Source organism: Aotus nancymaae, unplaced genomic scaffold (genome assembly GCF_030222135.1).
Source record: "Aotus nancymaae isolate 86718 unplaced genomic scaffold, 86718_ANA_hifiasm-v0.15.2.pri h1tg000032l_0, whole genome shotgun sequence".
NCBI lineage: Eukaryota > Metazoa > Chordata > Mammalia > Primates > Aotidae > Aotus > Aotus nancymaae.
In genome coordinates this window covers 19,919,462-19,939,634 of record NW_026988445.1, presented here as the reverse complement: position 1 = coordinate 19,939,634, position 20,173 = coordinate 19,919,462, and the positions used below count along the sequence as shown (strand labels likewise).

The 20,173-nt window shown below is 46.5% G+C and overlaps 1 protein-coding gene across 2 annotated transcripts; it reads left to right on the top strand.

Moving 5' to 3' along the window:
• The first annotated feature begins 4,184 nt into the window (after window positions 1–4,184).
• Window positions 4,185–10,112, top strand: IRF2BP2 (interferon regulatory factor 2 binding protein 2). Of its 2 annotated transcripts, none has more exons than XM_021677265.2 (2): window positions 4,185–5,916; window positions 6,508–10,112. In XM_021677265.2, the coding sequence occupies exons 1-2, from the start codon at window positions 4,866–4,868 to the stop codon at window positions 7,221–7,223; spliced, it is 1,767 nt and encodes a 588-aa protein (XP_021532940.2). In that variant the 5' UTR covers window positions 4,185–4,865; the 3' UTR covers window positions 7,224–10,112. The 2 variants fall into 2 exon arrangements, with proteins under 2 accessions (XP_021532940.2, XP_064239686.1); XM_064383616.1 differs by having other exon boundaries at window positions 4,837–5,868.
• The last annotated feature ends 10,061 nt before the right edge of the window (window positions 10,113–20,173 follow it).

The following is a 20,173-nucleotide window of genomic DNA, read 5'->3' as shown; positions in this document are numbered from 1 at the left end:
CTCTTCCAGTTCTACAAATTTCCTTGCAGACTGAGCAAGTGTGTGACCTCAATCTCTCCTTTGTCTGTTTTGTCTGTTTCTCACTTAGCTCTTTAAATTCTGACACAGTAAGTATTTAATCTTCATCAAGACCCCAAATTTTGCTCTAAATAGGGACCTATACATATGTTGACATATAGGCTGGTGACTAGCAGCTTCTGTGTACAATATGTGGATGATTAAGAGCTCCTGTGATTTTATTTGGCCTGATTCTTAGACCCTCCACAAAGAGTTTATCTCCTCAACATGCAAAAGTCTCTTTAATATCTGTATGTTCTCTGTGCACAGGGGAGGTAGGCTATAGAGAGCGGTCAAACAGAGGGAAAGTATTTCTAAAAAAGAATATTTGCAGTTTGAAAAACAGTGAGATTGTCTCATAAAATGCTGTTGTTTAGAAGGAAGACTCGCATATCAATTACAGAAGATCATTTACATCATGGTGCTCCATAGTATGCATAGATATATTCATACAAACAAATGTGTTCAAATATATAACTTAAAAAAATCAGAAAAGCCCTGAATATTATGTGTGCTCTTCTAGCCTTATGACACTTTTGCCAAAGTGAAGAAACCTGCAATGATGTTCACAGAATCCAGATGAAATGTGGCTGCATTTTTTCTTTTCTTCAAATATGCCAAGGTCAGAGTTTAAGCAGCTTTAGCGTGGTTGCAACATGATGCTATTTAAGGAAACTGCACTCTAAAGAATGAAGGCTGTGATTCCACCTCTGGATAGAGGGTGAAAGCCATGAACTCAGCAGTTCCTAGGAATACCATCTATCTCCTGGATGCACCCACAAGCTGCTGGGGAGATGGGGTTGCACTCTTCCTGCAGCTGCATGTCCTGGGGGCAAAGTTTCATTAAGGTACTCTTGTAGGAACCGTTTCTTTACACTGTGCTATAGAGTGTCAGCTCAGGGCTTCCGTGTGTTAAAAGCTGCTTGACTGGTGTAAGCTCTGGGGACCACATTCAGATTTTAGATGTTTAATGCTCACACTGTAGAAGCCCGTTTAAATCGCAGTGTGGGAAGGTCACATTTGTTCTACCCATCGAGCTCTCGCTTAGAACTGCTCTCTTAGGTTTGCCTTCCAAACCACTTCCCTTATTCCTGCTTTTTTGATAATGTCATACTGAATGGCTTTCCTTTTACTCCTAAATTGTGATTTTTATTAAAAAAAAAACAACCTTCAGAAATTAGAGCTGGAAAAGACTGTTGGTTTGTCTTGTCTCCGCAGGAGTGTTCTCCATAGAGTATTTCCTTTAGTCCTTAAGACAAATTGCAACATTTCAGTGTTCTGGCGAAAAGCCAGCCTCAACCGGCTGCTTCGCCGACACTTAGCCCAGCATCTGCCTGCCTGTCCGTGTATCAATGTGCAGGAGCACACTGCAGCCAAACCGGTAACCTTGACTTTGAGTGGCAAAGATGATCATAATTCTCTTCTGAGAGGACCTGGTGCCTTAAGCAAGAGGGCAGAGTCTACGTGACTAAAACATACCAACTTCCTCTTTCATAAGTCATCACATGATGAACTACAATTACAATTCCTGCCTTGTCTCTGCGAATTGCAGACGCATTGCCTCACCCTAGAAACCCTGCTCCTGTGTGTGGAGGAGGCGGCTGTAACTGCTGCAGCAGCCGCTTTGGACGGGATCCAACTCCAGTCTGTGCCGGGAGGGAGAGTGGTGGGTGGAAGACAAAAACAAAGCTATGTTTACTTAGCATACATCGATAAAGCTGCTTCAGAGCTACAAGAAAGGCCAGCCAGCATGAAAGACTTCTGATACAATATAAGGAATTGCTGCCCTGGATCCAGCCTTAACCCCCTTGATTCCGGATAGAGCCCAGAACTAAAATAGCCCTTCCATTTTCCATTGGACATTTCATTAGGGAAGTTACAACAATTCAGTTTCGACATGAAACTGGCAGTGTAAAATAAGAAGGAAATGCTCTTCCTTTGCAGAAGAAAAGCTCTGTTCTACAAAGATCTTAGTATCTCTCAAGGCAGAATTTGTGTCTCTAATTCTATTTTGGGATGGAGTGGTAGGCTCTCCCTCGAGGCCATTACAGTACCAGCTTGCAGATAAATGAGTATAATTAGGCCACAGCTCTAATGGTGGGTTGTGTTTTCTTTTAATATGTTTCAGTCAGTGCTTAGTGGGCCATCTCTTGGGGGTGTTGAGTTGGTTCATTTCTCTGCAGCACAAGGACTGGGCAGTGACACAGTGGGTGAAGCCATGTGCTGGGATGGATGTCACAGGGTCTCCGAGAAGGGTGACCAAAGGGACAGGTCCTGAAGGCTGTGTGCAACAGCAGAGCCTGGGAGTGACCAAACCCGCTGGCACCAGCTGCTCCCGGGAAGGATCTGGGCAGCTCCGCTCTCCCAGCTTGAAGAGGGTGAGGCAGGATTGCAATTGCAGGGCAAGATCCACGAACAGATGGAGAGCCCTTTAAAGCAGGCGCACCTTCTATGGAAATCCCCAAAAGACATTCAAGGCTAACCTATAAAAACATTTAGGTCTGACATTACGTTTTCTGTGCCATTCTCGAACAGGTTTTTTTCATGTGTTTTAAGCAGCTCCCTCCACTGTTTCTCTAAGGCTGTTTTTCCTCTTCCTTGTGGTTAATCCTTTGAAGCAACCTGGTATTTTCAATAGCAACGACTAGAAGGAAACGTCAGCAGGATTTTTTTCTCTCTCCACCTACCAATCCAGTTGTAGGAAAGATAATATAATTAGTACCCTGTTCTTCCCACACTTAACCAGCTCATTCCAGTCTCAAGGGAGAGATGTGGGCCTGTGTTCCCAACAAAAGCCAGCTCCGGAGGCCGCCCTTAAAGAGCTGAACTGTAAAAGTCCCAATTGAGAGCGACTAAGTCTCCGTACATTAGGGAGACTAACGACCAGCCCAAAGTGATTTATCATAACACACACCAGCTCCTCCTCCTGATAAAAGTGCGAAACTCAAGTGTTCAATTCAGTCTGGGCTGAGGCTGAAGCTGCCAACGGTGGCAGAGCTGCGGGCTGGGCTGGGCCCGGCCTAGGTGGCACATAGGGAGCAAGTCCGCCCCCGCCAGTGGCCCGCCCTCCGCAACGGCAAGCCAGCCAGCCGGTCGCCCCCACGGCCCGCGAGGACCCCGCGGAGACAAGCAGGACCCCCCCCCACCCCACCCAACGGCTCGCGCCCGCGGCTCCCGCCACACCGAGTCCAAGTTCGGGCCCGGGGGCGGCGCCTTGAGGACCAGACTCGCCAAAGGGGGTGGAGCCTGCGCCGTGACGCGGCTGCGCTGGCCGTAGACCCCGGATCCCTGGAATGTGCATTCGTTCCACGAGGCCCTAGTGCCAGCGGCGCCGAGGCACGTCTGCGCGGAGCGTGCGCACTCGCAGCGGCGGCCGTCCGCGGCCCCGCGCCCACGTCACGCGCCCGCCGCGCGGACCTACATAAGGCGGCCGGGGCCGCTGGCGCGGCGAGGACCCCGCCGAACAGGGCGGCTGGACTGGTTAAGAGCGTCTCTTGGTGTTCTCGAGCGGCTAATCAGAACCGCGCTCCCTCCGTTTCAGAGGGCTCCGTGGAAAACGCGCGAGCCAGCTGGCGGCGTGTGCACGCGGTGCTGGGCTTGGGAACGTCAGACTCTCCCCAGTTAGTAAAAGGGACAGGCGGCGCGTGTGTCCTTCCCAAGACAAATGCAAATGCAAAGCACCAGTGACGGATTTCATGCTCATGCGTCCGACATTGAGCTTTCAAGTCTAACTCCTAAGAAACCGGGACTATAAACCACGCTAGACTTAAAATCCCCCTTCTCAGGAGACTGACGAAAACCAAGTGACAAGGTGGCCTTGCATAAAAAAAAATTTAAAAATGACTTTTAGCACGGTTTGGCCCAGAGGCATACCAGGGGAAAACATCCTGAGGGTGGTCGAGACAGCCGGGTGGGGCGCGAAGTGAGGGAAAGTGGAGGAAAGGCGCAGGACCACTTTGCACGGTGTTGCGAAGGGAACACCGGCGCTGCGGCGCCCGGCTCTCCCGGCAGCGCTATTTGGGCGCGCGGGGGGAGGGGGAGCACGCGCGCGCGCGGGAGGGCGGGCGCGCGCACGAGGGGAGGGGGCCCGCGCAGGCGCCGTGCGAGACTGTCGAAGAATCAAGTCTGTAGAAGTGGAGCGGCCGCGGCGCCAGCAGCAGCAGCGACGGTGGCAGCGGCGGAGCTGAGGCGGGCTGGCCGCTGACGCTGGCGCTGGAGAGCGGCGACGCCAGGAGCTGTGAGACAGCGGCGGAGCGACCCGGGGCCCGCGCCGCGCCCGAGCTCCACGCCGCCCGGCCGCCGCCGCCGCCCCGGCGCGGCATGCCCCGCCGCTCGGGCTGAGCCTGCCCCGGCGGCCGCCCCCCGCCCCCCGCCCCCCCGGCCTCCCCGCCCCCCGCCCCGCACTTCGTGCCGGCCGCCGCCGCGACCTGCTGCGCTCCCCCACGCCCGCGCGGCCCGTCTTCGCCCCGGTCTGGAGGCCCGCCGCGGCCCCGGCCGAGCCCCAGCCGCCTCGCCCGCCGCCCCGCCGCCCCGCGCCGCACGCCCGTGCCCGCGCCGCCCGGGGGGACCTGCTGCCGCGGCTGCAGCCTCTCGCCCCGCGCCCGCCGCCCCTCGTGCACCGGGGGCGCTGCGCGGGCGCCGAGCCTTCGCGGGTTTTGCCGCCGCCGCCGCCTTTGCGGCCGCCGCCGCCGCTGGTGGGGGAGACGCGGGGTTGGGTGGGGAGGAGGGCGCGCGTGGTGCCGGTGGGGGGCGGCGGCGGCGCCCCCTCCTCCTCCTCCACCTTCTCCGGCGCGGCGGGCTCCTCGGACATGGCCGCGGCGGTGGCGGTGGCGGCCGCGTCCCGGCGGCAGTCGTGCTACCTGTGTGACCTGCCCCGCATGCCCTGGGCCATGATCTGGGACTTCACTGAACCCGTGTGCCGCGGCTGCGTCAACTACGAAGGCGCCGACCGCGTCGAGTTCGTCATCGAGACGGCGCGGCAGCTGAAGCGGGCGCACGGCTGCTTCCCAGAGGGTCGCTCCCCGCCCGGCACCGCGGCCCCGGCTGCTGCCAAGCCGCCGCCGCTCTCGGCCAAGGACATCCTCCTGCAGCAGCAGCAGCAACAGCTCGGCCACGGCGGCCCCGAGGCGGCCCCGCGCGCGCCGCAGGCCCTGGAGCGCTACCCTCTGGCGGCCGCGGCCGAGCGGCCCCCGCGCCTTGGCTCCGACTTCGGCGGCAGCCGTCCGGCCGCGAGCCTGGCCCAGCCGCCGACGCCACAGCCGCCGCCCGTGAACGGCATCCTGGTGCCTAATGGCTTCTCCAAGCTGGAGGAGCCGCCCGAGCTGAATCGCCAGAGCCCGAACCCGCGGCGAGGCCACGCGGTGCCGCCCACCCTGGTGCCGCTCATGAACGGCTCGGCCACGCCGCTGCCCACCGCGCTCGGCCTCGGCGGCCGCGCTGCCGCCTCCTTAGCCGCGGTGTCCGGAGCCGCGGCCGCCAGCCTGGGCTCTGCGCAGCCCGCCGACCTGGGCGCCCACAAGCGGCCGGCCTCCGTGTCCAGCAGCGCGGCAGTGGAGCACGAGCAGCGCGAGGCGGCAGCCAAAGAGAAGCAACCGCCGCCGCCGGCCCACCGGGGCCCGGCCGACAGCCTGTCCACCGCGGCCGGGGCCGCCGAGCTGAGCGCTGAAGGTGCGGGAAAGAGCCGCGGGTCCGGAGAGCAGGACTGGGTCAACAGGCCCAAGACCGTGCGCGACACGCTGCTGGCGCTGCACCAGCACGGCCACTCGGGGCCCTTCGAGAGCAAGTTTAAGAAGGAGCCGGCCCTGACTGCAGGCAGGTTGTTGGGTTTCGAGGCCAACGGGGCCAACGGGTCTAAAGCAGGTAGGGGCGGCTGTGAAGTGAGGGGCTCTAGGGGAGAAAAGGGGACGGAGAGCATAGGAGGGGTGGTTTTTTCGAGTCACCATTTTGCCCCAGCCCAGAAACAACAAACACCCCACTTCCTGATCTGCCTGAGGCGGAACCAGTGCTTAGTGGCAACGTGTTCATGTGCTGAAGCAGCATAACAGAGATGAGTCAGACTGGGCTGATAGGCTCTGACACGGGGTTTTCCTTTCCCAGCACATTCTTGGATGGGAGCATGAGGGCACCAGTCACCTTTTAACCTATTGGGGGACATTAGCAGTCACATGCCCAGTGCAAACCTAGGGTACTTTTGTGCATGTGTAAAAACAGGCAGTTACAAGCATGCCATTTTCACTGGCTCCGTTTTACTAAATGAGTCTGCTGCCTCAGAACCGCATACGTCTAAAGGTTTTAAGTTGCATGTGCACTTGAAACTCGAATGAGTCTTTTCCGTCAGTGCTTTTAGAGAGGAGGAATTCTGAAACGAGTTTTGTTTCGGGTTAGGAAGAGGGATTCTTTTCAGTGCACAGTCGTTTATGCTTTTTTTCTTTTCTTTCTTTGTGTTTCCAGTTGCAAGAACAGCAAGGAAAAGGAAGCCCTCTCCAGAACCAGAAGGTGAAGTCGGGCCCCCTAAGATCAATGGAGAGGCCCAGCCGTGGCTGTCCACATCCACAGAAGGGCTCAAGATCCCCATGACTCCTACATCCTCTTTTGTGTCTCCACCGCCACCCACTGCCTCACCTCATTCCAACCGGACCACACCGCCTGAAGCGGCCCAGAATGGCCAGTCCCCCATGGCAGCCCTGATCTTAGTAGCAGACAATGCAGGGGGCAGTCATGCCTCAAAAGATGCTAACCAGGTTCACTCCACTACCAGGAGGAATAGCAACAGTCCGCCCTCTCCGTCCTCTATGAACCAAAGAAGGCTGGGCCCCAGAGAGGTGGGGGGCCAGGGAGCAGGCAACGCAGGAGGACTGGAGCCAGTGCACCCTGGCAGCCTCCCGGACTCCTCTCTGGCAGCCAGTGCCCCCCTGTGCTGCACCCTCTGCCACGAGCGGCTGGAGGACACCCATTTTGTGCAGTGCCCGTCTGTCCCTTCGCACAAGTTCTGCTTCCCTTGCTCCAGACAAAGCATCAAACAGCAGGGAGCTAGTGGAGAGGTCTATTGTCCCAGTGGGGAAAAATGCCCTCTTGTGGGCTCCAATGTCCCCTGGGCCTTTATGCAAGGGGAAATTGCAACCATCCTTGCTGGAGATGTGAAAGTGAAAAAAGAGAGAGACTCGTGAGTTTCCGGTTTCAGAAAAACCCAATGATTACCCTTAATTAAAACTGCTTGAATTGTATATATATCTCCATATATATATATATATCCAAGACAAGGGAAATGTAGACTCATAAACATGGCTGTATAATTTTGATTTTTTTTGAATACATTGTGTTTCTATATTTTTTTTTGACGACAAAAGGTATGTACTTATAAAGGCATTTTTTTCTTTTGTTAACGTTATTAGCATATCTTTGTGCTTTATTATCCTGGTGACAGTTACCGTTCTATGTAGGCTGTGACTTCTATGTAGGCTGTGACTTGCGCTGCATTTTTAGAGCACTTGGCAAATCAGAAATGCTTCTAGCTGTATTTGTATGCACTTATTTTAAAAAGAAAAAAAAAGCCAAATACATTTTCTGACATTGTAAGATTGCCTTACTGTCTGTCATTGCTTATTGCTGGCCCCTTTCTCAGGCCGGAGGCCAAGTGGTGGAGAAGGAAAAGAAATGAGTGAGTGGGCATGCAGTCAGGTGGGCATGCCACTGGGAAATACCACCAGTTTACCCTGAAACACGGTCCTCAGAGGAGTAGGAAAGTAGATTTTGAATCTCTATTTTGTTCTTAAAAGTTGGGTTCCTGAGATACTGATGACTGAGTGCTGCTGGGAAATTTTCAGGATTGTGTGGTCTTTTGGGGTTTTTTTGTTTGTTTTTAAGACAAAGTTGACCGCTGTTCACTGTCCACGTGATCGGTTGTAAGATTACAATGCTGCATGCTAGTTGGTTACATAAACACAATTCCAGTGATGGAAGGCGGTTATAATGGATGGTGGTGTGTACAAGATGGCACTGCCATCTTTGAGCAGAGCCCGGCTCTGCAGCGCCACTTGATCTTTTTAAACACCATAGAGGTCTGTTTGTTGTTGCTGTTGTTCTTTATTTTGAAAGAGTTGCAAGAGAAGTTAGAGTCCAGGTGAACTTGGAGATTGTGGGATTGGTTTGTTTTGTTTTGTTTTGTTTATCATTTACCTGTAGTGCTATTGCTGTTGATACTATCATCTATACCCTGTTTCTAGTGAGTGCTGAATACAGTATGGTACAATGACAGTAACAGCCACGTGGTGCTGCCAGGACTGCCCTTGGGCATATCAGTGACAGCCCAAATGTGGGTGGAGGAAACCTGTAATTTCCTTCTTACATGTGTTTGAAATACCAAGTGAATAATACTGTTCTGGAAAAAATATGATAAACTAGTGGAAATTCAAGAAATTAAGGGTTTTATATAATAGACAGGCCCCACCTCTCAAAATATTTTTAGAAGTCTTTTTGTAAACTAATTTCTTTTGATCACTATTTTGCATCAGTAAAACGATTTTTTTAAAACCAATAAATCATCAATTATTAGAAATAGTTGTCTCACAGTGATACTGGTTTTTCTTTTGTGCTGTTACGATTTAACATTGACAGGAACACTATTTTAAATCCTTATGTTCAGGTGTTTGTAACTTGGCCTTATGGTTAGGCTGAATCATGGCTTCAAGGTCTACAGTTTATGTGTATGGTTCACAGCCTCGCTTCTGTTTTCATTTGCAAATACAGATTTTTACCAACTTTGGATTCTTTTTTAGTTACGTGTTTTTCTTTTTAAATTGTTCAAAATATTTTTTAATGGTCAAGTTACTAACACTTGAAAATCAGATACTGCACCAAATACAGTATTTTTCGTAGTGTTTTTAATGAGTGCACCTATTACTACTACTGTGCGAGAATTCATGTTACCAGTCATTGTTATATTACAGACAGACTTGCATGATAAACCAGTTTGTTGTTACACTTTTTTTTCAAATTGGAGTATATATGACTCAGTTCAGACTGGTCTCTCTTATGTGAATGCACACATGCAGAAATGCAGAGTCAATTTTACATGCCCATAAAGACATTTGTAAAGAATTCAGCTATTATGGTCTGTTGTATAAATGTGTATCTAGGCACTTTATTATAACTGGAATTTGACCTCATAGATGTTACAACTTGATCAGTCATTTGACCTAATTTGTGGTAGCTATCTGTATGTTTTGCAATCTCAATACAGATAAGCGTTCCAAAAAGATTAATACAGAACCATCCTGCTGTTGTGGATAAGTGTATCCAGCTGTGGAAAGGGCAACCTGTGGTTTCTCTGTACTGGTGTTGAATGGGAGAAGAATATGAACAGCTTTAAAGAGCTACGTATTGTGGTTACTACGATTAAAAAATAAGATATGCATGAGTCTCACCGGCCCTTGGGTGGCCTTTGTGGAAGGCTCGTAGCTGGAAAGTGTTGATTTGGGTTTTCTGGCATTCTTTTAAGTTAAAAAGTTAACATTGGGACATGGGTTTGATCTTTTGTTGTACCTGATGACAGTGCAGAGATTCTCCACAGCTGGATAAAAATGTCAGAAAGCTACTTACTGTACATGGGCAGTATCAGATTTCAAATCCTAATATTTCATCTGTGCTTTTAATACTTAAAATATTAGGGGATGGGGTGTTGAAGCTTTCCCTTTTTTGCTTTAACAATTTATAGAATTTAACAGATGTACTGTCTTTCATGTGGCCTCACATTTAAAGTTATGAGAACATACACATGGTTTACAACTTTTACTATATACCTTTCCTTGGCCACCAAGTATTTTAAAAGTGTGCCACCTTTTAACCTTTACTTTTTTTTAAGTTGAAGGTGATACTTTTTCTATATATGATGAAACTCATGTCAACTGAAGTGAGTGTAATCTCAGATAATCAACATTATTATTATTTTAAAATCACGCTATGGAAATATCACCTGAATTCTGTCATTTGTCAGATTTACAGTACTTTTTTTTCTTTAACTTTTAGCATTAAATAAAAATAAAATTGGGAGCACTGAACATTTTCTGAGGCCTTTTTTAATTTTCTAAAGCAAGCTTAGAATGGCTATTGTTTTAATCACTAATGGCAATGTGACTAAAGGATGTGTGGGTTTGGGGTTGGGGTTTGCCTGAACTTCAGGAGATAAAAGACATGAAACAAAAAAGCAACTGATGGTATGAAAAAGAAGTGCCAGGGACTGGGGAAAGGGCAACTATATAGGGGACACACATAAAAGAGCTGAACAAAGTACAGCTAGAAAGCAGTTGTTTATTTTCCAACTAGCAGTAGAGCCAGCCATTCTGCAATAGTAGATTGGAAGGAGAAGAGAGTGAGGACACTGAAAAGACTGTCAAGACCTGGAGCTGATCTTTGGAAAGCTTTGGAATAAAACAGCTACCTTGGGCCACAGGAAATGCACTAAAGACAGAAGGGATTTAAAAAAACAAAGCCCTACACTTGAGAAAGCTTAGAAATGAAGGGAAAGCCAAAGCCTACATGTATAAGCTTTACTGATGTCCTGAAACCTAAATTTGTAAATAGAGATGGTAGGTAGAAAGCACCGAGACACATTGTACTATCTACTATCATAATAGGAAGACATTTCCTAGATGTTGCAGCTTTTACTCTTTTTATTGATTAATGGCTTGGCAGACTTCTCTGTGAAAGGAAGTTGTGAAACTTATAAAGAGTTTGAGGCTAGGATATACATAGAGTTACTGTATGTTTTAAATTAAACAGCAACAGTGAGTGTGTACTTGAATATATTTAAACTAGGTGTGGTCCAGTAACTAGGAGGGGCCCATCACTATATGTTTTCATAGTTTTTTATTGTTAGTAGTCCATTTAAGGCCGTTTTCAAGAAACCATATTCTTAGCAAGTTATGGAGTATAATAAACAATTTTTCATTTAATATCTAGGTTAAAAGAAATAGGTTGAACTACTAATCAGTTTTTTCTAACATAAAAATGCTACATTTTATTTTTAATGAAATTTAAAATAGTGCAGCTTGAAAAGACATTTTCAAAATTTCAAACCTCTTCCCAAAGATACACTTTAATGCCTGCATTTAGTTTTCAGTAAAGGAAACAAACCGGACTCTTGATGTGGCAGATGTCTTTGTTTATTCCCCAAAGGGGAGTTGGGGAGAGTTAAAAGGAAACTATGGAAATCCTTTTTTAATTCCTAGACTTTTAAGTCCCTCTCTACTCAAAATTGTTTTACATATGATTTATAGATGGTTTTATTTGGTTAGTGAAGAGTAAAATGTTTCTCTTCCTGATTCCTAAGTGTATACGTGGAATCATTCAGAAAAATGTTCAGTTGTGTGTAGGCCACGAGAAGTCCTGAGTCACCCTCATTTGCTTGCCTTTTGTTCATAGGGAACAGCATGAGAAGACACGCCTTTCCTCTGTCACAGACCAAGGTCAGATGCACCAATGAATGGAATACATATTTACCCAATTTCTCATCTGGAGTACTAGAAATGGGGAGGTGGGGGGCGGAGGATGTTTTAACTCCTTCAATGCCACTCTTGACAACAATAGTACTACAATCAAGTAAAAATTACGGGTGTGACTTTCCAAACTATCTAGATCCCTTGTTGCTGTTTCTGTTGACAGCCCGCATTTTCCCCAGTATGCCTGAATCCCTCGCTGTAACTTAAAAGGCACACAAGTAGACAATTCAGTAATTACTCAAGAGGTCAGAAGATGGAAAATGAGTAGATTTATGGATTATCTGTGGATTCCTCCATTAATCCTTAGATAAATCCATAATTTGTCAGGGATATCCACACTACCCCTAGTTATCATTAACAAATTAATTTATACCTAATTTAACAGTGAAAATTGTTTTAACTCATTAGTATGTCATCTGCTCCCTCCCCATGTCAATACAACTTAACCTAAAATGCTTGATTTGAAACAGCTCTCCTTTGATTTGTTGAAGTGTAGATTCTCTCTAAAAGATTTTAGAATACAAAGTCTGTATTTACACTGGTTTTTATCAGAAAATTGTGCACATCTGCCTGTACAACATAAAACCATACAACCCACAGAAAAGGTATTTTAGGGCAGAAAGTATACCTTAGATTATTATTTAGAAGCATTTAGACATTGTGTCTTAAAAAGCTGTTATTTTGAATCCAAAAAACAACTGAGTAAATTTTCTTCCTAAACAACCCTATTAGAATGGTATAAACAATTTCTTCTGTAAGACAAACATTTATTTGAAAAATATATAGAATGGCACTATACCTCACGCTAACTCAAAAACATGGAATAATAAATCTTTAGTACAAGTAAAACATCACCAAATCAGCATGAAAAGCCACTAGGAGATGATTTCTGCCTAGGTCAGATAAGTCTAGAGACTAGACTACAGGATTCCTAGTTGAAATTGAGAGCTTCAACACGGGTTGCTCTCATCCTGTGAATGGGCTTTCAGAAGTTAGATTGCGTAATCTAAAGAGCCTCCTCCAGCAGCTCTGCAGACGCCCTTGATGCTGAGATAAGACATCCTGTATAGGGTAATAATGTCACATTTGAATATTTCTAAATATAGTTTACATTTTGGGGGAAATGAACTATGTTACATAATCTGTAGATCACATCAGTTAACACTTTTACTTACCAATTAGTATTTCTAAGTATATCATCACTGGTTAGCATTCGGATGTCCACGCACAAAAAATGAGTTAGGTTGTGTTATTGAGGCATTCAGCAACTTTAGCAGATAAATATTTAACTCACTGCAAATTCCTCCGCAATATTATAGAAAACATCTTTCCCATACTAGTTCAAATACAGTACTTTGAATTGTGTATGTGGCTATTTATGTCTTTGGGGGCGTTAAAAACCCAGAAACAACATTTCGCCAGCGCTAAGGGGCTCAATTTATTTTAATGCACGGAAAGAGTTTATTAAAAGTGAACCTCAAATTACTGAGGTTTTGCCTTCTTTAGCTATATGATTTTTAAATTATTTGCCTTACTAGTAAGAGTTCTGCAGAGAAGTGACATGTAGGAGTAGATTGTCTGGGTCAGACTAAATCAGCACTTCTTTGGCACAGGCTTGGCTTGGGCCGTCTGTGTTTTCCTGAGCCTGAGCCGACTGTATGTGTGAGCTGCAAAGCTGAAAAAGGCTGTTGTGAGCTGTAGCCCAGACTAAGAGCCCATTACCCCCAATTTTGTTATTTCTGCCTGCAAACAGCAATTCAATTAGCTTTTCTGGTGATAAAAGATAAAGATTTATTGTACCCCATATACAATTGAAATCAATTTCACAGGAGGGTCACAGTCATTAGAGAAGTTTTGGAATACTATTCTCCTAATAAGCACCATATGGGTTGTTGCTGTTATTATTTAACACCTACTAAGTAGGCATCTCATTCTAGGCTTTGAACAGCTGAGAGGCTAGCTCCTATCTTTTGGGCAGCTTAAAGTCAAAGCCACAGGTAGGAAATGTCACTTTGCTTGGTTAAAGGAAGGTATTGACAAGAGTTAACCACGGGTTTGTTTCCTTCCAGTTTATCTTACATACCACAGTCGGATTCTGACACAGGAACACAGTCCGAAGTCCAGAGTGCTTTCGCACAATAAGTTCATTATGCCCAGCGTGCAACTCATGCATCAAAGGGGCCGCTGGACCCCACTATCTTTATACAAATCAAGAGGCCAGTTGGAACAACGAGGCTGGTCAGAATGGGCAAACTGCAGCTTTTGTTTTTTAAATTTATTTTTTCACTTTTTATGTAGCTCTGAATGGCATTTTTTAAAAAAGAAAGTAAGCCTCTAGCCCTACCAAGCCCTGTTTACTCCACGGGAAGGAAGGGGAGGAGGCTCCTCCACTCTCCTGCCGCCTGGAGCCCACGAGGAACCAAGGAGGAGCCATTGCTGCGGTTTCCGAGGCGGCCCCCTGACTCGCGCCGCGCCTCTATTCTAGAACTTTTCCCGGGCTGGACTAGCTCAGTCTCCGTGCCCTGTGCACGTGGAGCCGCGCGACCCCGGGCGGGACGGGACGGGGCGGGGCGCGGGCCCGGAAACGGGAAACGGCCCCGCGCGCCCCGCCCCGCCCCGCCGCCTAGTCCTGGCCCCGAGCGCCTGGCCGAGCCCGCGCGCCAGCTGCCGGGCTATAATTAGAGGGACCGCGGCCCTGGCCCGGCCGCCTCCCTGCGCCCCCCGCCCGCGTTCCCGGGGAGGAATGTGCGAGTGCGCGCGAGGGCCCGCGTGCGCCACTGCCGGCGCGCTCTCTGGAGTGGGGACCGCGTGGTGAACCAAATAAAGTAAAAGGTCTGGCTCCTGCTGGGCGAGGCCGAGCGAGGAACGTGCGCGCCAGCGCAGGGGTGTGGCGAGCCCTCGGTGGCCCAGAAAAGATCAAACGCGCGTCAGCAGCAGCCTTGGCTGCCGCCTGCAAGGGTCCCTGTCGCGGTCCGGGCTGTACTGGGTGGATTTTCTAAGTTGGAGATGGCGCATGACAAGAGCTGCCCCAAATCAGATGTCACTCCCTTTTTGGAAATCATGATGCTGCCTTTTTTTTTTTTTTTTTTTTTTTAAGGCTGCAGCTATAATAAGCCAAATGTTCCGTGCTGGTGAAGTAAACACGCATGTTAAAGAAGCATCTGTGTTAGCACTAATGGATGGTGCATGCTAATAAAAATGTATTTATTAAGCAAATCTCAGGACATGCCCCTATGAGAACTACCCAAAGTACTGTAACAGCTGACTGCCTGAAATGGAGTTTGCTTTCAATCAAGAAACTTTTATTTAAATTTGAAAAAAAAAGTTTTTATCATAGCATTGTTGTGCACCTGAGATTCTACCCAATTAGTTAACTGCTAATTTTTATTAATTATTCCCTTTAGTACTCTGCAGCATTATCTCAAAAAATGAACAGAATGACCCCTGTCACTTTAAAAACTGACATTATAATATTTCTCCATCACCAGCCTTGGAGTTGGGGGTGGGGCAGGGTGCTGACTACCAGAAGTAGCAACTTGATTGTGGATTAAGTATTGTATAATAGTTTTAGTCATTGTTTAAAAGTGAATGAATGGGTGGATGGATAGAAGGCTAAAAAAAAATGAAGACTTGCTCCAGGCTTTTGAATTCCTAGACACAATCCTACCCAAAGATTTCTTCCTTCACCAACATATTTTTCTTTCTGGATAATAGGCACAAAACCCATTTTAGAAGCTGGCAATACAGTCTACTGTTTATATATTTTACTGCGGATTCTGTAAGCTTTTCCGGGTTGAAATGCAATTCCTAGGAAATTATTCTTGCTCTTTTCCTGTGGATGTTTGTCTTGACACAGCAGCAATGCAATTTCAGTGGCTCTGCTCCTAACAAAGACCTTTGAGAGAGGACTATACTGAGAGATGCAAATTCAAGTTTTTCTGAAAACACCTCAGAACTGTCTGGTTCTGCCCCCATATGAAACCACTGGAATAAAGGTCAGGAAATCTCCAGATGCGCTTGGGCCTTGTGCAGTCATCTCAGGTAATTCAATTAACTTTTGTGTCTGTTTTGCAATTACTAAAAAAATATAGGCCAGACAGTGGCTCCTGCCTGTAATCCCAGCACTTTGGGAGACCGTGGTGGGTGGATCACCTAAGGATAGGAATTCGAGACTAGCCTGGCCAACATGATGAAACCCCATCTCTACTAAAAACACAAAAATTAACTGGGCATGGTGGTGCATACCTGTAATCCCAGCTACTTGGAGGCTGAGGCAGGAGAATTGCTTGAACCGGGAGGCGGAGGTTGCAGTGAGCCAAGATTGCCACACTTCACTCCATCCTGAGCGACAAAGCAAGACTCTGTCTTAAAAAAATATATATGTGTGTGTGTGTGTGTATATATAATTATGTATTATATATTTTATTATACATTAAATATATATAATTATAGAATATATTATGTAATATATTTTATTATATATGTTTAATATATAATATATTTTATTATATATTTTTATTATTATGTTATATATATATGTATATGAATGATGTACTCACCTCAGAGGGGGCTAAAAAATCAAATTAGGCAATCTCTATGACAGGTTTCTGGTTTTTCATTTATCAACCAGCCATAAGAAAGTGCTGTCATACAGGGCATCATTAGGTGTTTGGGCACTGTGAGTGCCTACCACCCAAAATAGAGACTTTCAGTTATTATGTTAAACAGAATAATAGCAAATCTCTTTGAAACACTAGAGAGAAGGGGCTCCCCCTGCTGTCATCACAGAAAATGCATTGTTTCAGGCCAGAGTCTTGTACCTAGAGTACCCACTGGGTTTCAATCACAGTACCAGAAGATTCCTGAAGTTATCATCACCTTGGAGGATGTATAGTTTTATTGGAACTAAAATTAAAATACAGACCACAAAGAAAGGATATGCATATTTTTCTTCAAACACTCTATGCTTAGATTCATTTACTGCAGGCTCAGCCTGCCTGTGAACCAACAAAATGGTCTACCTCACTCCATTTATGACTTTAAAAGCAAGGATAGTATTTGTGTGGCTGGTAGCAACTGGTGGTAAGTGGGTTGAAAATATGTTTGAACATATTTAATTTTTGTTAAGATTCGTTTAAATAATGAATCAATAAAAATGACGTATAATGGGAAATAAGAGCACCTTCATTGAATTTTGACCTTGGTAAAAGTGTTGTGTTTGTAAAAAAACATTTCATTTTTTTTGTAAATTGTATTGCTTTACACAGGAGCCACTGGGTTCATGAGTAAGTCTTCAGAGATCATGAAGAGTTGGATGTGTCAGCCACAAATTTGTAGCACTGGAAGGAACTGATTCAAGGTCTCAGTACCAAATGCTGGCTGAGCTGAGTCTCAAGCAATGACCAGACCAAGCCAGAGAGCTTTCATCTAGGCCATGTTTGCTGAGGGGTTGAGGACATGGATGGAATTAGTCAGGTTGAGACTCTTTATGAACAAGATGAATTGTAAGCAGTTAAGAAGGAAAAGACGCTGGATGTGGTGGTTCACACCTGTAATCCTAGCACTTTGGGAGGCCAAGGTGGGAGGATCACTTGAGACTAGCCTGGGCAACATAGTGAGACACTATCTCTACAAAAACTAAAATAAATAAATAAATAAGGAAAAAAGATGGCAGGTGCAAGAGTTGAGAGATTGGAGAGAAAAAATTCCATGAAGGAACCCAACATCTGGTCAGAGCCATTCATTCATTCACTCATTCGTTCATTGGCTCACTTATTCTTTCACTACACACGTATATCTCATAGTAAAGAACATGGCCTCTGGGGTCAGCCTATTTAATCTTAACTTCCAGCTCCACCTCTTTCTAACCTTCAATATAAAGTTGTGAAGAAACAGTATCTTCAGTTTGCTTCCGGAAACCACTTCCTTCCTTCTGCCACCTCACTGGCTATTCTTTGACAGCTTCCTCCTCATCTCACTTGTTGGAGAGCCCCTAAGCCTAGTCCTCGGATGGTTTTTTTTTCTGTCTACACTTACTCTCTAGCAATCTCATCCAGAATCATGATTTAAAAATAACATTATATGCTGACTCTCAGATTTATATCTCTAACCTAGACTTCCGTCCCTGAGTACCAGCATTGTATGTCCAGCTACCTACTCAGTTGTTCGCTTGAGTATGTAATTGACGTCTCACATTTACATATCCGAAGTTGAACTTCTGATCTCCATCCCACCCTCCCCACACTGCCACACCACAATCTCCTTTCAGTCTTTCCCATTTTACAAAACGGCAGTTCCATCTTCTAGTCATTTGAGCCACAGACCTTAGAATGGTCTTTGACTTGGATTTCTTCTTAGCCACTCTCCCTCCAATCTATCAGTAAATCCTCTTGGTTCTACCTTCAAAGTATATTCAGAATCTGGCCACATCTCACTGCCTACTAGAAGCCACTATTATCTCTTGCCCAGAGTGTTGCAGAGTCTTCCAGACTCTGCCCTTGTCCTCTGCAATTTATTCTCAGTTCAATGGCCAAAATAAACCTGAAAAATATTCATCTGATCTTGTTTCTCCTTTGCTCAAATCCTTTCGGTGAATTTCTGTCTCCTTCGGAGTCAAATCCAAAGTCTTTACAATGGCCATCAAGGCTATGCTACCTCCCAGACGTGGCTCCTGTCCTTGTTTGTTCCATTCCGTGTCAGCCACGCCAGCTTCCTGGTACTCCTTGACCTTGCTGAGCATGCTCCCACCTCATGGCCTTCGCATTTGCTCTTCGCTGCTTGGAATGCTTTTCCCCCAGATGTAGGCATAGCCCATTCCCTCATTTTCTTCAGGTCTCTATGCCAGTGTCCCCTGATTAGTGATCTTCCCTGATCCGGCCCCCGATCTTCCCTCACCAGCCTCTATTAGTATCTTCTTGCTCCTATAACAACGTCCCACAAACTTAGTGGATTAAAAGTACACCAAATTACTATATTACAGTTCTGGATGTCATGATCTAAAATTAAGATGTCAGCAGGGCTGGTTTCCTTGGGAGGCTTCAGGGGAGATGCCACTTCCTTACCCTTTCAGCTTCTAGAGGCCACCTGCATTCTGGGCTTGTGGTCCCTTCCCTGCATCACTGTAGCCTCCTGCTTCCATCATCACTTCTCTTCCTGCCTCCTTATGAGGATCCTTATAATTATATGGGGCCCAGCTAAGCAGTTCTAGGATATCTCCTCATCTCAAAATTGTTAATTTAATCACATCTGCAAAATCCCTTTTACCATGTAACTTCACACATTCACAGGTTCGGAAGATTAGGGCAGAGACATCTTGGTGGGGGGGCATTATTCAACTACCATAATATATTTTATACACTATATAAAATATCCATCTTAAGCTACTCCACATTCTATAGTCTCTGTTCCTCTTTTACTTTCTTCCTAGTTCTTTGCCTCATCAGATGTTATATATTATTTGCTAATTTATAAGTTTTTGTCTCCCCAGACCCTAGGCCCTGCATGCGCTAGAGCAGGGATCCCCAACCCTTAGGCTGCAGACCCATATGGATCCATGGCCTGTTAGGAACCAGGCCATACAGCAGGAGGTGAGCGGCAGGTGAGTGAGCATTACCTCCTGAGCTCCGCCTCCTGTCAGATCAGCCACAGCTTTAGATTCTCATAGAAGCGTGAACCCTATTGTGAACTGCACATGCAAAGCTTCTAGGCTGCACACTTCTTATGAGAATCTAATGCCTGATGATCTGAGGTGGAACACTTTCATCCCAAAACCATCAACCCCTTCCCTATCAGGTCCATGGAAAAATTGTCTTCCATGAAACCAGTTCCTGATGCCAAAAAGGTTGGGGGTTGCTGCCATAGAATGTAAACTCTGTGAGGAGGGGCAAAGTGACCCCCACTGATAGGGTATGGCTCTGTGACCCCACCCAAATCTCATATTGAATTGTAATTCCCAATGTCAGAGGTGGGGCCTGGTGGGAGGTGATTGGATCATGGGGGATGTTTTCTAATGGTGTAACACCATCCCCTTTGCTGTTCTCGTGGTAGAGTTCTCATAAGATCTGGTTGTTTGAAAGTGTGTAGCACCTCCCCCTTGTCTCTCGCTTTCTTCTGCTCCCGCCATGTAAGCTTCCTCTTTGCCTTCTGCCATGATTGTAAGTTTCCTGAGGCTTCCCCAGCCATGCTTCCTGTACAGCCTGAAGAACTGTGAGCCAATTAAACCTCTTTTATTTATAAATGATCCAGTCTCAGGTGGTTCTTTATAGCAATGAGAGAACAGACTAGTACACTCACTGTCATGATCATGTGTGTTGTAAATATTCGTTAAAGGAATAAACTTAGTTTCTAATCTCAACAAGGGAAATATGGTGAAAAGCAATAGAAAATAAGAGAAGAACCATAACAATGTATTTGTAAGATATAATGGAAACCCAATCAGTCTACCTGGAGCGAGAATGCTGAGGGAAGCAGCCATGAGGTGGAGCTGGCCAGGAGGGAGGGAGGAAGAGCAGAGCTCAGTGGAATAAGAGGGGCTTTGGGATGTTGAGCAAGCATAGGGATCCTACAAATGCTGTTCAGCCAGGACAGTGGGTCCACACAGAGAGACTTGGATCAGAAAAACC

Coding starts and splice junctions, on each gene's coding strand:
- IRF2BP2 (XM_021677265.2), top strand. CDS start 4,866: ATGGCCGCGGCGGTGGCGGTGGCGGCCGCGTCCCGGCGGCAGTCGTGC. Junction 5,917..6,507: donor GGCCAACGGGTCTAAAGCAG/GTAGGGGCGGCT, acceptor TTGTGTTTCCAG/TTGCAAGAACAGCAAGGAAA.